Source organism: Poecilia mexicana, unplaced genomic scaffold (genome assembly GCF_051168715.1).
Source record: "Poecilia mexicana isolate PSO_F unplaced genomic scaffold, ASM5116871v1 scaffold_8, whole genome shotgun sequence".
NCBI lineage: Eukaryota > Metazoa > Chordata > Actinopteri > Cyprinodontiformes > Poeciliidae > Poecilia > Poecilia mexicana.
The window spans coordinates 16169022-16181839 of NW_028263377.1; the positions used below are offsets into that span (position 1 = coordinate 16169022).

The following is a 12818-nucleotide window of genomic DNA, read 5'->3' on the forward strand; positions in this document are numbered from 1 at the left end:
CCAGCAAACGACGACGATGAAGGACGGAAGTGCCATCTCTGAAAGCATCGTCTGCATGTGTGCAGCGCCCTTAACGCATGGCTAAAAAGAGACATGGACGATCAGGTCTACATCACTCCACCTGTCACGTCCTGCTGAGTGATGATGAATGCTGTTTGGCATTGGTCTGCAAGTTCTGAATAGGACAAGGAAATGGCAGATCTATTGAGGCGTGTCATTACAGCGGTGCGGCAGAAGGTTCAATGAATGCAGATGTCTATGTGACTGAGCAGCACAGATTTTCTGGAGGGAACTCCTATAATACATACCTGTGAACGTTTATTAAAGATAAAGCAGATACATGGAAACATGCATTGATCAGACAGAATTTAATTACTTTTAAATATCATGACTTACATTGTGTCGTAATGATCTAGTTAAAGTCCAGACCTAAATCCAATAGAGAATCACAGATAATCTTCAAAGAACAATGGAGACATATTTCAGTGTCTACATGTTCAAAGCTGGAAGAGAATCATCCTAAAATGAGTTGGCAGCTTTACCTGCAGCAAAACTCGACTGTCTCAGGTTACATGAATGCAGATTTTTTTTAATGTGGAAAACATTTGGAAAACAAGCATCTTTTTGCTGCTACTTCATGTGAAAAAGCACAAAAAATGTGAAGAAGGTAAAGGGGTATGATCCATTTTTTAAAAGGAACAGTATGTTAAGTTTCAATGGCTGTTCTAAATGGTAGGACACTTACAGGGAGAAAATCTCAAGAAAATTGGTGTGTTAAATTTGTTCTTAAAGCTGATTTTCCGAAGCAGAACAAGACAAGCTCGTTTCAGGAACTTACGTTGCCAGAAAATATATATTTGCGCACAAATCAGCAAAGGCACAACGGGAACCCGCCTTTACAGGCCGAATAAGTGTCCATTCAAAACATGGCTGAATAATTGACCTTTCTGAAATACTGTTGCTAGCCTCAAACAAACGGCTATTAGTCCAAATTGGAGCAGGAAAGTCTACAGACGTTTCTCTCCTTCAGACAGACTCAGCTGGTTCTCCCCCCCTAAGGGTCCCTCTACCTTTTCTTCTCAGTTCTACTCCAACTTCCTTTGCGCAATTGTTGAATTATTTCCTGGCCAACAACACATCAATGGCTCTCCCACTAATTACATTTTGATGAATTTTTCTTAATCTGTCTAAGCCAAGAGCACTTGCGCAGACTCGGGCACACAACTCGGAGCGGAAGAACAGAGGCCGCGGCGATGCAGGTGCAGAGCAGCTTTTCTTGTCATAACATTTCCATACAGACGGTTGATATCTGACAGGCAGTCAGGCTGAACAACTCTTTCCCAAACATTTCTGTCTCTGTTGTCCACTTACAGTTCACATAAAGGCAAACACGCTTGTGTTAACATAGGAATGTTAACAAGTAGGCATAGGCACAAACATAAACAGACGGGGAGCTGCAGTGCGCCTCGACACTTTTCCAGTTAAACGAAGCATGGAGTATTGCTCCCTGCCTCACCGACGGTGACACGTTTCCACAGTGTGGGCAGACAAATGGGGCCCACATGGGAAGTGACATCAGCCAGAAGCACATGAGGCCCACCTGCTTTGGACTGATCAGATGAGGTCTTTATTAAAAAAAATGTCCCTCCGTTTTCTCAAATTTTCCTCTGTTGGCAGATTTGCCAGAGAGAGGCTACAGATCTCTGGTTTTTATCGTGGAAACATGATCATATGAAGAAGACAATCCACCCGGCCTGCCAGTTCTATTAAAAATATAGGAAAAGTCTGCTCACTCCTACCAGAACTAAAAAAAAAAGTATATTTTGCTCGATTAAATGTAGTTCCAGATGTGGATGAGGGCTTTCAAGGTATCATCCACAATACCTCCAGATTTTAAATCTGGAGGAAAAAGCTGCTGTTTGAGATGAGGGTTGGGAAAATGCAATAAAAAAATAGCTCAAATATTTTATCTATATATATTTTTTTTTTAGAGACAATGATCTAGACTTCCATGGATACAAAGAGACGTATGGCAGCGTATCAACAGTGTAGATGTATAAAAACCAAAATTTTAAACAATTCATTCCTCAAAATCTACAAAACACATTTATTTACTTCCTGCTAAGTCACTAAAAGGTTAATATGCACAACTGCTGGATTAATTATGCGCTTCGGCTCGTGGTACAGGACTTATAATTACCATCATAGTAAAAAATAAACTCTTCCTGAGAAATAGTGTTTATTCTCAGTCAATTACAAAGGATAATTTGATTCCAAATGTGTTGCCTTCAATTTAAACATTAAATTAGACCAGAATCACAGAAGAGTGGTAAACTGGATCTTATTAAATCATTTGCACTATTAGAGCTGCGAGCCCATTAGATGACAATACCATGAAAAAGAACAGCTTAAAAGTTTTACGTAACATGAAATTTTTTGCGTCAATTTTTCAAAAGTCAAGTTGGAGCGTTGCAGTTTTTAAAGACTTTACTGTCACGGTAACGACTGCCAACTAAAAATGTCGAGAAGGTAAAATAAATAAAGTTTTTAAAAACCTGCCTTGATCACCAGTAAAACAATTTTGATGAACTGAGTCATTAAGTATTATTCTTGGATGAGATTTTCATGATTTTCATTCATCTGAATTGCACAAGCAGCTCTTTGTCCATCCATGTTTCCAGTCCCTCTGTCTCTCCTTTACTATGCCTCCTTTATTCTTTGTTGGGTTAAGAGGTGTGCAGTGACAGGCCGCCAATCTGCAGCGGTCCCAAAGGCAGCGGCTGAGGCCAGGCTGCAGAATGGGCGTGCAGGCAGGGTGCAGGGCAGAGGAAACCGTCTGTTAATGAGAAACACACTTCTCTCCATCACTCAAATCCTTTTAAAACCACAGTTGGAAAAAAAATAAATAAATAAAAAGAGGTGGCAGGCATCCCGTAGATGAGCGGAGCCCAGAAACAAAGCAGGACTCTCTTAGATGTTTAATAACATCTAAGAGACAATCTTAGATGTTATTAAACTTCCATGATAGAGTTTTATAGGCAGGGATTAAAAAAAAAAAAAGATGTAGCATGGAAATATAAGCTGATATTGGAGACAAACGCAGTTCAGTGAAGCTGAAGCAAAAATATGAAACATTTGCATATATATATATTAAAAAAAAGCATTGGTTTGAAAGTTATGAAAACATGCTGCTTTCCATGCACATTTTCTTCATTAGCAAAGCAAAAAATAATGCGCTTCTTCATCTCTGAGCATTGAATTTATGTTGTAAGTCAACAGCGTGTGCTGTTTCCACTTTAGCCCTGGATCTTCCATCAACTCTGCCATCACGCACTCAGCTTCTGGATATCTTACTCTGCTGCACAGTAAGAGAAGTGATGAAAATGATTCGAGATGTGCCAAAGTAAAGTGAAGGCTTTTGCTTGGGCAAAGATCCTAAATGGTACTGCAAGCACATTTATGATAATGGAGGCAGGAAAAAAAAAGGGGGACATTTCTTCCAGATGTTGGAGGAAAAACTATATCCACAGCTGCAAGTGTAACTGCGTTGCTGTTTGTGTTAATGATGGAAGGTGAAGTCTGACACTGTCTCAAACTCTGAAACCAAGACAGGATTGAGTGAGTTCTCCAAAATAAGCTATCAATTTTTGGCATTCTTTATTGCAGCGTAATGCGAAAAAAAAAAACATTTTTCACCATGAAACCTCTGCGTTCTGTGCATAACCCGAGCAATGAAAGAAAATAAAGGAAAGCAATGGTGGATGGAAGGAGAGAGAAACAGAGGGAGGAGGAGAGGGTGCAGCTAAAGGTGGGGGTGAGTGACTTTATATTTTTCCGTCTGTGGCGAGTTCACACAAAAGGGTCCTTCTGATCCCTGGAGTGCTGAGCGCATACCTGCGGGATGAAATCAAAACCCTCTGTGAATTATATTAAAGATCCCCTGCCAAACGCTCCGCAAGCTTCCATGTGCTTTTTACCAGATCTGCAGAGTCCCATTAAGTTCGCCTCTAAAAAAACACTTAAATTAGAAATCCAGACCCGAGCACCTCCACAAAGCCCAGCTCCCAGCTTTGATTTTACCTACACTGCCTTGCAAAAGCACCATTACCCTTTGAACTTTATCCCGTTTTGCACATTGCAGCCACAGACTTGAATAGATTTTACTTGGATTTTGCCGCGATAGATCAAAAAGGGGTAGTGCCTCACTGCGCTCGAAGGAAAACAATACTTGAATTTACATTCATAACTTCAATGGCATCAACGTCATCAGAGCCGCATTCATAGAGTTTCCAGCACAGCTGACCCACAATATTTCATTCACGTACATACCATTCTTACATTCTTGCAGTTGTGGTTTCTGACAGATTAATGACCCAAATGGGGAAATAGCAGATCTCCAAACCATGCGTTTCCAACAAAAGAAAACATTACTGTTGTTTTTCTTCTGCTCATGACCTGACCAGTGTTATCTTCTGTGTGTTTGGCGCCACCATTCAAACGTCAGCATTACTGTTTATCAGCAGAAGAAAGAAAAAAAAAAAAAAAAAAACAGCACAGTCATAAAAAAATTGGACTGAACTCGACACGTTCTAGCGAGTTCTACTTCTAGTTGGTCAACATTCAAAACACCATCTTTTTGGTGAAGCGTGGACATCATCATGTCTTAAACGGGAACAGGGAAAACGTACAGAGGATGCAGCCTTCCTTACACTTCACGCACCAGACATGAGACACTAGGACTATGTTGCAGGTTGTACGTAATGGGATGTGAAAACCACAGAGGTCTGAATATGTCAGCAAGGAAGTGTATGTTGGCTCGGGAGCATAGAAGAGGACAATATGAGGAGACTAATAGTGAAAGGCAGAAGGCATGATGGGTTGTAAGGTAAGGATAAAGGAAGGATTTGCTGAAGATCAATTTCTGACATATTAGTAAGATCAGGAATAACAGATTGATAATACTTTTACTGGAAACAGGGAGCATGAGGGATGATCAGGAATTCACCGTACAACTCAAAACAGACCAAGATTAACACGTCTTTGTCCTTAAAGAGTGAATAAAAGCTCAGAGAGATAATATCGCTATCAAAGAAATATATGAGGGGATTTTAGAGCTGCCTCCCACTCCTTTTCATCCTCTTTTTCCTGGTCAAACTCCCTCTCTCCGATGAAACCCCAAATGACTAACAGATTCCAGACACCGTGTTTCAGCTGTCAAGCCATTGAGTTCAGGTTCTTTGACGGAGCGTGTGCGGTCACATCTTTGCTCCATACCATCCCCCCAGTGGTTGTCGCTGATAGAGAGAGGGGGGGCTGCTGCAGCTGAACTATTGACTTGGCCCTTGAGGATTACCTGAGGACTGAAGTTGCACCACTGGGAGGAATGTCTTGGGCTGCATCCAAACAACAAAGCTTTGTGTTTTTTCTTAGAAAATAAATTCAAGAGAATCAAGGTCAACTATCAGTTGAATAAGATTTTTATTTAGGGCTGGTATGGTTAGCGGTGCTGCAGCTGCACCTAATCCCCACAGGAAAGCCTTCATCTGGGACTGATTTTAAAGAAACTGGGCCAGGGTGGGAGAAAGGAGCGGACTGTTCTGCAAAAATCTGGGTCCCTTTTTACTCAATCCATCTGATTAAAGGGAGCTTGGCTCAATTACACCCACTTACTGGGCCTTAAAACCCGGCCCGACCCGACCCACGTACAAAAACATGCGCACGCGCACACACACACACACACACACAAAAAAAAAAAAAAAGCTGAGGAGAACCAGAGGGGAGTGTGAGTTTAAACATCACACCTGAGGTATTTCCATCCATCTCTTCACCACAAGAGACTCTCTCCATCGACCAGCAGCTCGGTCTGTCAGCGATGTTTCCCTTAAAGGGCAACTTCTTTGTGTAACCTGTGATTGGGTTGGGGAAACGTTGAGGCCGGCTCTCCGGGGACAGGCTTCCGTCTTCTCCAATCAACAGGCTGGATTCTCTGGGTCACCGCGATCTGTTTTAATCAGCCGCTGGCCAAGAAAAAGACATGGAGTGAAGGTTCCTCGTGATGGGGAGTAAGAGGAGACACGCGTGTAGCTGCGTTTACATGTATGGTAGTTACAGAGGACAATAAACGGGTCAAAGCCAGAAAGGTTACAATTCTGACACGCTTGATTCTCACAATCTGTCCTGAGTTTCACAAAAGTGTCCACACCCTTTTCGCATTTTGCAACTACAAACATAAAGACAATTTGCAAGCATTCGATGTGATGGACCAACACGACGCTGAGCATAAATGTGTACTCTACAAAGTGTGGCATGTTTTGGTATTCAGATCCCTTTACTTGGAAATCCCAAAACAAGTCACTTTAGAAGTTACCCATTTAAAAAAAATAGGAGTCCTTTGGGCTCTAATATAATATCAATATAAAACCACCTGTTCTGTGAAGGCCTGAGAGAACAACTCAGGCCTCCTATTTGTTCAGAGAATAACAGCAGAACAGAACGAGAAGTTGTGACACTGCTGGTCTGCCTGCAGTTTTAGCGACAACGGCAGAAAAAGTCAACAAAGCCTTTCGGTCCACGTTTGCCACAACAAATATTAACATTAACAGTCGTCTTGTTCAGGACGGCACTCTCTTTGCGGTGGAGGATGGTTGTTTACAGTAGGCAATTTCCGATAAGCTTCATAGCGTGAAACTGGGACATTGCTTTCATCGCAGACAAATGTTAGTGATTGGGTAAAACTAAAGGCTTTTCAGCGTAGTCCTCGCGTCCAGCAAGCACTTGTTTCACAATAGCCAAGGGTCCAGACCCCTCTGTAAGAAGTGAAGTGTGGAATAAGGGGCTGGTTTTCAACAGGTAAACATTTCAAGTGAGAAAATCTGTTGACAGGACAGCTGTTTGTTGTGCACTCAACAAATCTGGGCTTTATGGAAAAGTGCCAAGAAAGAAATCCACTGAGAGTCCAGTTTGCAGTTTAGTGAAAAATAAACAATGCATGGACACAGCAAACGTGTCAGAATGCCTCATTTTAACCCGCATGAAAACGTACCTGTGATGCTGTTTTTCAGCAGAGACAAGGAAGCTGTTCAAGGCAGATCGGAAGACAGATGGAGACAGTTGTTCACAGACGTTCACCCAGTTTGACTAATCTTGAGTGTTTTGCAAAGAATCTGTAAAAGCTCCCGCGGTGCATAGCTGGTTGAGACACACCTTAAAAGATCTTTATCTTCACTAACACCCATCAACCTTTTCAGATTTTTATTTGGAAAAAAAATTGCAAAGGAGCATGTAACAGCTTTCAACCATTTCACAATTATGCTCCACTACTGTGTTAGTGTATTCCATAAAAATCACAAGTACTTACAAGTTGTGGTTGTGACTTGAGAAAATGTGAAAACCATAAATACACGCGAGGTGAACGGATAATTTTGCAAGGCGCTTTGCGCAAGAGTTAGACATGGAAACAGTTTAGGGCTTTGTAGGTGCTGAAGTAGCAGAGTATACATAGCTATCATAGCATTTACAGCACTGAAGCAGCAACCTGGTTGCAATCATGCCCAGTTGTAAAGTTCACTGATTGCAGCTTGTTTAGAGGCCTAATTAAACTCATTATTATAATTCTGTTTTATTGGAGGAAAGAGCATGAGGGGAACACTTGTACACAGAGATCCAGCTCCAGTTCGTCTCAAATGACCAGCTCTGCCAGTTCTAAGGAAAATGAGTTTGTGGTAATAGTAACCGTTGCGCAGTCCAAAATACTCTCTTCAGGATCATCACCCTCTATCCTTCACTTTTTCTGTCTCTATTTAAACCCCAAAAGTAAACATTTCCTCTCCATTATTATCCCTCCAAATTATATTCCAGCCACAACCCCGTTTTACTGGCTCGTGACACCAGGCCTCTTTGTGTTGTGACGCTCCAAAAAAAATAATCTCGCTGAACTTTGTGGCCATCGCAGCTAACCTGATACAAGCCAGCTTGCCGCTCCACTTACACAACATGTTTACCACAAGTCATTTAATCAAAAACAGACCAGAAACAATGCATCCGTCTTTATATACACCTCAGCTCTGAGATGACAGGGGAGGAAATGTCCCAATAAGAGTGTTTTGACTTTGAGCTTCCGCGGCAGCTTGTGCATAATTGGCATTGGACAGCTTAAGGGCAGAGAAAAAAAAAATGCAGTCAAGGTCTCGGTCTGAACAGCGCATTCGGGCTCTTGCAGAGACTCCTGGTCATAAACAAGCAAGCAGAACTAAGACGAAATTATCCACGGATAACTTGCCGTGATAACAAGCTGGAAAATGAAGAGCTAAGACAAGTCCAAAGGGAATTTGAGGACAGCCCGATGCTAATGATAGACTTTTTAGACATCATGCAAGCCCAATGAGATTGGAATCATTATGACTCATTACTAGTCTGCAAACCACAACGGCTGCAAGAACGACCCCATGCCTCTTGAGTCTGTGTATTAAATACAAGGTTAAAATCATCAGGAGCAGATGTCTGTAACAACTACCATTGCTGTAACTTCAGAAAAAAACATATTTGGAACAGACTGGGATTATTCTGAACAAGACCTCCAGGTATTTTATAAAGGAGCTACAAAATTATATTGAAGGCCAAAGAAAAGAAGGTTTTACTTTAGATGAAAAGAACAACAAAGGCTGCTGATATCCAGTCAAGAAAATACAATTAGTTGCTCTGGCCTTGTGTAAGAAAATTATACAAAAAACTCCACTCGGGTTTTCTTCAGCCCCCAACAGAGCATTTGCCAACCAAACATTTTGACCCAAAACATAATCAAACGTGATTATATTTTGATGATGCATAGAGACCTGCAGATATTTATCTAATTGATAAAGTTGTAAGTGCGGTGCAAATGTAATTCTGACTTGGAATGTCGGAGGTCCAGAATCAGCCCAAGTTCAGTGTCAGTATGGCTGCTGTGCATACATAACAGTGAAAGCTGCACGAATAATTTGTTTCTTTGCACTTCTGGTGGTTTGCATTTCTACTGGTTATCCTCTGGCTCGGCACTCATCCATTTAGCTGTGTTTCTTTTCCACATAAAGCAATTTAAAGAGATAATTCTAATTTTTTTCCTTACAAAGAAAAACCCTCCTGGACCGATGCTTCTGTTAAAACGGATCCTGTCCTTTCCACAGACGCCACACAGGCTAAGCATAGTCAGGAGCTTAAAGCATTCGTATGGTCTTTCTTATTAAAATAATTTTTATTACCACTTTGCATCGTCAACTGAATTTGAACCGCAATAAACTGACAGTCAAAATTAAATCTATTTATATAACTAAACTGGCTTTAAATATTTGTTGTGAATCTATTAATACGCAAAATTGAACTGCTAGAATCGTCAGCTGGTTAACCTGCCCGTTGACCACATCAGGTCACTCAAATGGAGGTATAATATTTCAGCACCAAATGTGTGCAGGAGGGGACCAAGTCCAAAAAATAAACTCACTGAAACCTCTAGAGAACTACTCATCTCGAATACTCCTGATACTTTCATGGTCTGTGACAGATGATTGGATCAAACCCTGGAAGGTACCACAGTTTCAAACCAAAGCAAAGAAGAGGACACGGGAACCATGTGCAGACAATAAAACAAATCCTCTCTTAACAGAATGCTCCATTTCAGGGGAACATCTGATCTGTCATTTTATTGCTTGCTTCCTATATCGGTGCTGGTGTGCAGCCATCTGGTGATGTGGCTTTGTGAATAATAGCTCTATGATACAGCATCAGAACCGATGATTCAAGTGATTTAAAACAGGGCAACCAATGTGGAGCACGCACACTCACACACATACATCCAAGGGGACGTTTTTTGGTTTAATTAAATGAGTATAAACATACAGGAAATTCGGCTCATGACATTTAAGGAGCAATTTAAATTTGATTAATGCTAATAAAAAAGTGCATGAAGGATCATAGAAGACTATTAAGCCAAAGGAGGAAATGATGAGTCACCAGATATCCTCACAATATTTTCTTAAACTCTTGGTATTTTCACTCAAACAAAAGGAGCAGTTTTAAAATATTTCTTGGTCAACTTCAACATTCCTCTGTCTCTAAGTAGAGACACCACAGACAAACTCTCCAGTAAAATTAACTAATTAACACTCAGCTCTGCGGGTTTAGGGGACAAACCAGAAGGATTTTTCCGGACATATGGTATGAATCCCATCAGGCATATTTTGACAATTCGCCGAAACAGCGTGACGCGTGGCAGAAAATATCCTCTCTTTCCATGAAAAGCGAGACAGCTCCAAAGAAATGTGATGATTGCGGAGAGGTACGTCGAAGGGCAACGGTTCGCCTAAGACGAATCAAAGAGGAAGTGGAAGGAAATGGAGATAAGTGGCGAGGGTTTGCTGTGTCAACGATTAGACACGTCAGGAAATGGAGAAAACAAATTATATTCCCCCACATATTCAGCTTTTTTTTGTAATCTCAGGGTGATAAAACAATTCAAACATATGCAGGTATACTTTAGCCTTAAGCATATGTACACAATCTAAAAATCTGATATGTTGTAGCTACAGCAAACCTCATAGCACCCATGTTAGGAGTGTATTTATTTCGATTTTATTGCTGAAAAATTCGACTTTTCATTTGAGTATTATTATTCAGAGTTTCTATACTTATTGAAACTGATGACTATCTGTCATCTGAATCCAGATACCAGTTGATAGCCACAGCTTATTTTTCCCTCACCTGCACAGTGAGCAGGGTGTTGATGAGGTTTTTTAAAAAATCATTTCATAGCCTTGAAACTGAATTATTTTCTCTTCAATTCAGAAAATGTTTGTAACATTTCATAAATATAACGAATTAAATGTCTCCTAAAGAAACGTATGTTTTTATTTGTACCTCAAAAGACAAATAGCTTAAACTCCTAAAATGAGAGAACTGACTGAATTAAACTAATATTGAGTACATGTTGAAACAAAATGGCATGCCTTGTACTCTCCCTCCAAAACACTTTAGGCGAGCGTTCCCGATAAATGAAAAGTTACTGTTTCAGCAGTGGCATAGTGAATTCCTTGAAATACCTAGATAATGTGAATAAAAATTTGATGGATTCTACTGGTAAACTGCAGAATATTAATGTATAATCGTGAGCCATAATCAATACATAAATGACTCAGAGGCAAAAATCAACCTTCTTCCGTGGCTGTCTCAAATCCAAATCCAACAGAAAACCTATGAGCAGAACTGAATGGTACAGAGCATAAGAGAGGACTAAAGACTCTAGACACTCTCTAGAGCAAAAAAAACGATCAAAATTAGTTAGAGATTATGTCACCAGAGGTGCTGCTTTTTGTCCTGCCTCAATTATAGCTGGGACAAATCACTTCCAGTTCACATTTAGGCCAACTTGGCCCACTAACCTGTTTATAACAGCACTGAAATGCTTGAACTGGAACTGAGTAAGGAATCTTCCACCCTCTCCCTCCCCCCATTTCTTCCTTTGGAGACAAGCCACGCTCCTTCTACCCTCCGGTCCTCTGCAGCAGTGTTAGGAAAAACAAATCTAGTGACTGGAGAAATGACAGTAAGTCTGCTGCCGTTTCCTGACCCTCTGCTGAATGCATACACACACACACACACACACACACACACACACTCACATACAACCTCCCCTCTGCTGAGACATGACAGGAGTCAGTGTGTGTGTGACCAGACCCAGGAAATGGCAGGAATGTAGAAAGACGGTGTCAAAACTCTGGGAGGTCTACACACTTCTGGGATCGTACATTTAAGCCAGCCGTACAGCATTTTTTACATCTCTGGTTCACTGGGACACACTTTGTGCAGCAACACATGATCTCTCACTGACAAATGAGTATTGAAGCGCAACAGGGTCAGCGATATGACAGGGCGAGTCTGCTGTTGGGAGTAATAAGACGACGCAGTACTCACCCGTTGGAGGTGCCGAGTGACAGCGAGCTGACTGAAGAGCTCAGCTTCCTGCTGTCCCAAAGTCTCACTTCACGAGTCCGCATCTGCACATTCACCAACACGACAATACAGGTGACCACAGGAAGGTTGATATTTAAACCAAAATACTGAAAATAAAGCATGTATATTTAGGAAAACCTGCAGTGGGGTTTAATCTTGTTGATTTTAATGAAAGTAACTTGTTTAAAATTAAAAAATTGACAGGACCTATTTATTTTATTCTTATTATTTATCAGGGAAATTTTTCTTGCATATTTTTTAAGTTGCTTTTTATCTGATGACCCTAAATAAAAGCCAGAGTAAAGTTGGCTAATTTTGTGAAGTCTGGATTAGACGAAACTTTAACTTGCTTATGACATTGAACAGACATTCCATGTGGTGACATAATGGTGGCAGCATCATGCTGTGGGAAAGCTTTTCTTTATTAATAATACATTGTTGTAATAATAAATATATGTTTCCCCTAACACTTTAAAGAATTCATTTTCAGTCAGTATCTGTTCTGTGAAACATAAAAACAAAAGAAAAAAAAAATTGATTGATAAATTGATTTAAAGCTCTCACCATATCAAAGCCGGTGGTCAACAAAAAGTCATCTCTGGCCCACAGGATCCGGGAGTCCTTGTTGCTCTGAAGGCTCTTGGCACTCTGTTGAACAAGTAACGCAAACAGACATTTTAAGCATGTTTTACTCAGCTCTTCAATACTGAAAACGGAAAAAATCAGTTCAAAGTCAGCCTCAACAGAAGCTTTAGGAGCAATTTAATGAGGAGAGTGATGAATGAATAATTTTTTCCAGAGATACCGAAAGGAGTGTAAATAAATTTCCCAGTGATCTC

At 40.7% G+C, this 12818-nt stretch overlaps 1 protein-coding gene across 1 annotated transcript in view; it reads right to left on the bottom strand.

The window, feature by feature from the left end:
• The window catches only part of coro7 (coronin 7), a 106727-nt gene that overhangs the window by 60912 nt on the left and 32997 nt on the right, over window positions 1–12818 (bottom strand). The window contains exons 8-9 of the mRNA XM_014983601.2: window positions 12544–12627; window positions 11941–12023 (exon numbers count right to left, since the gene is read on the bottom strand). Of these exons, the coding sequence (XP_014839087.2) occupies window positions 11941–12023; window positions 12544–12627 (167 nt within the window). The remainder of the gene's footprint in view (window positions 1–11940; window positions 12024–12543; window positions 12628–12818) is intronic.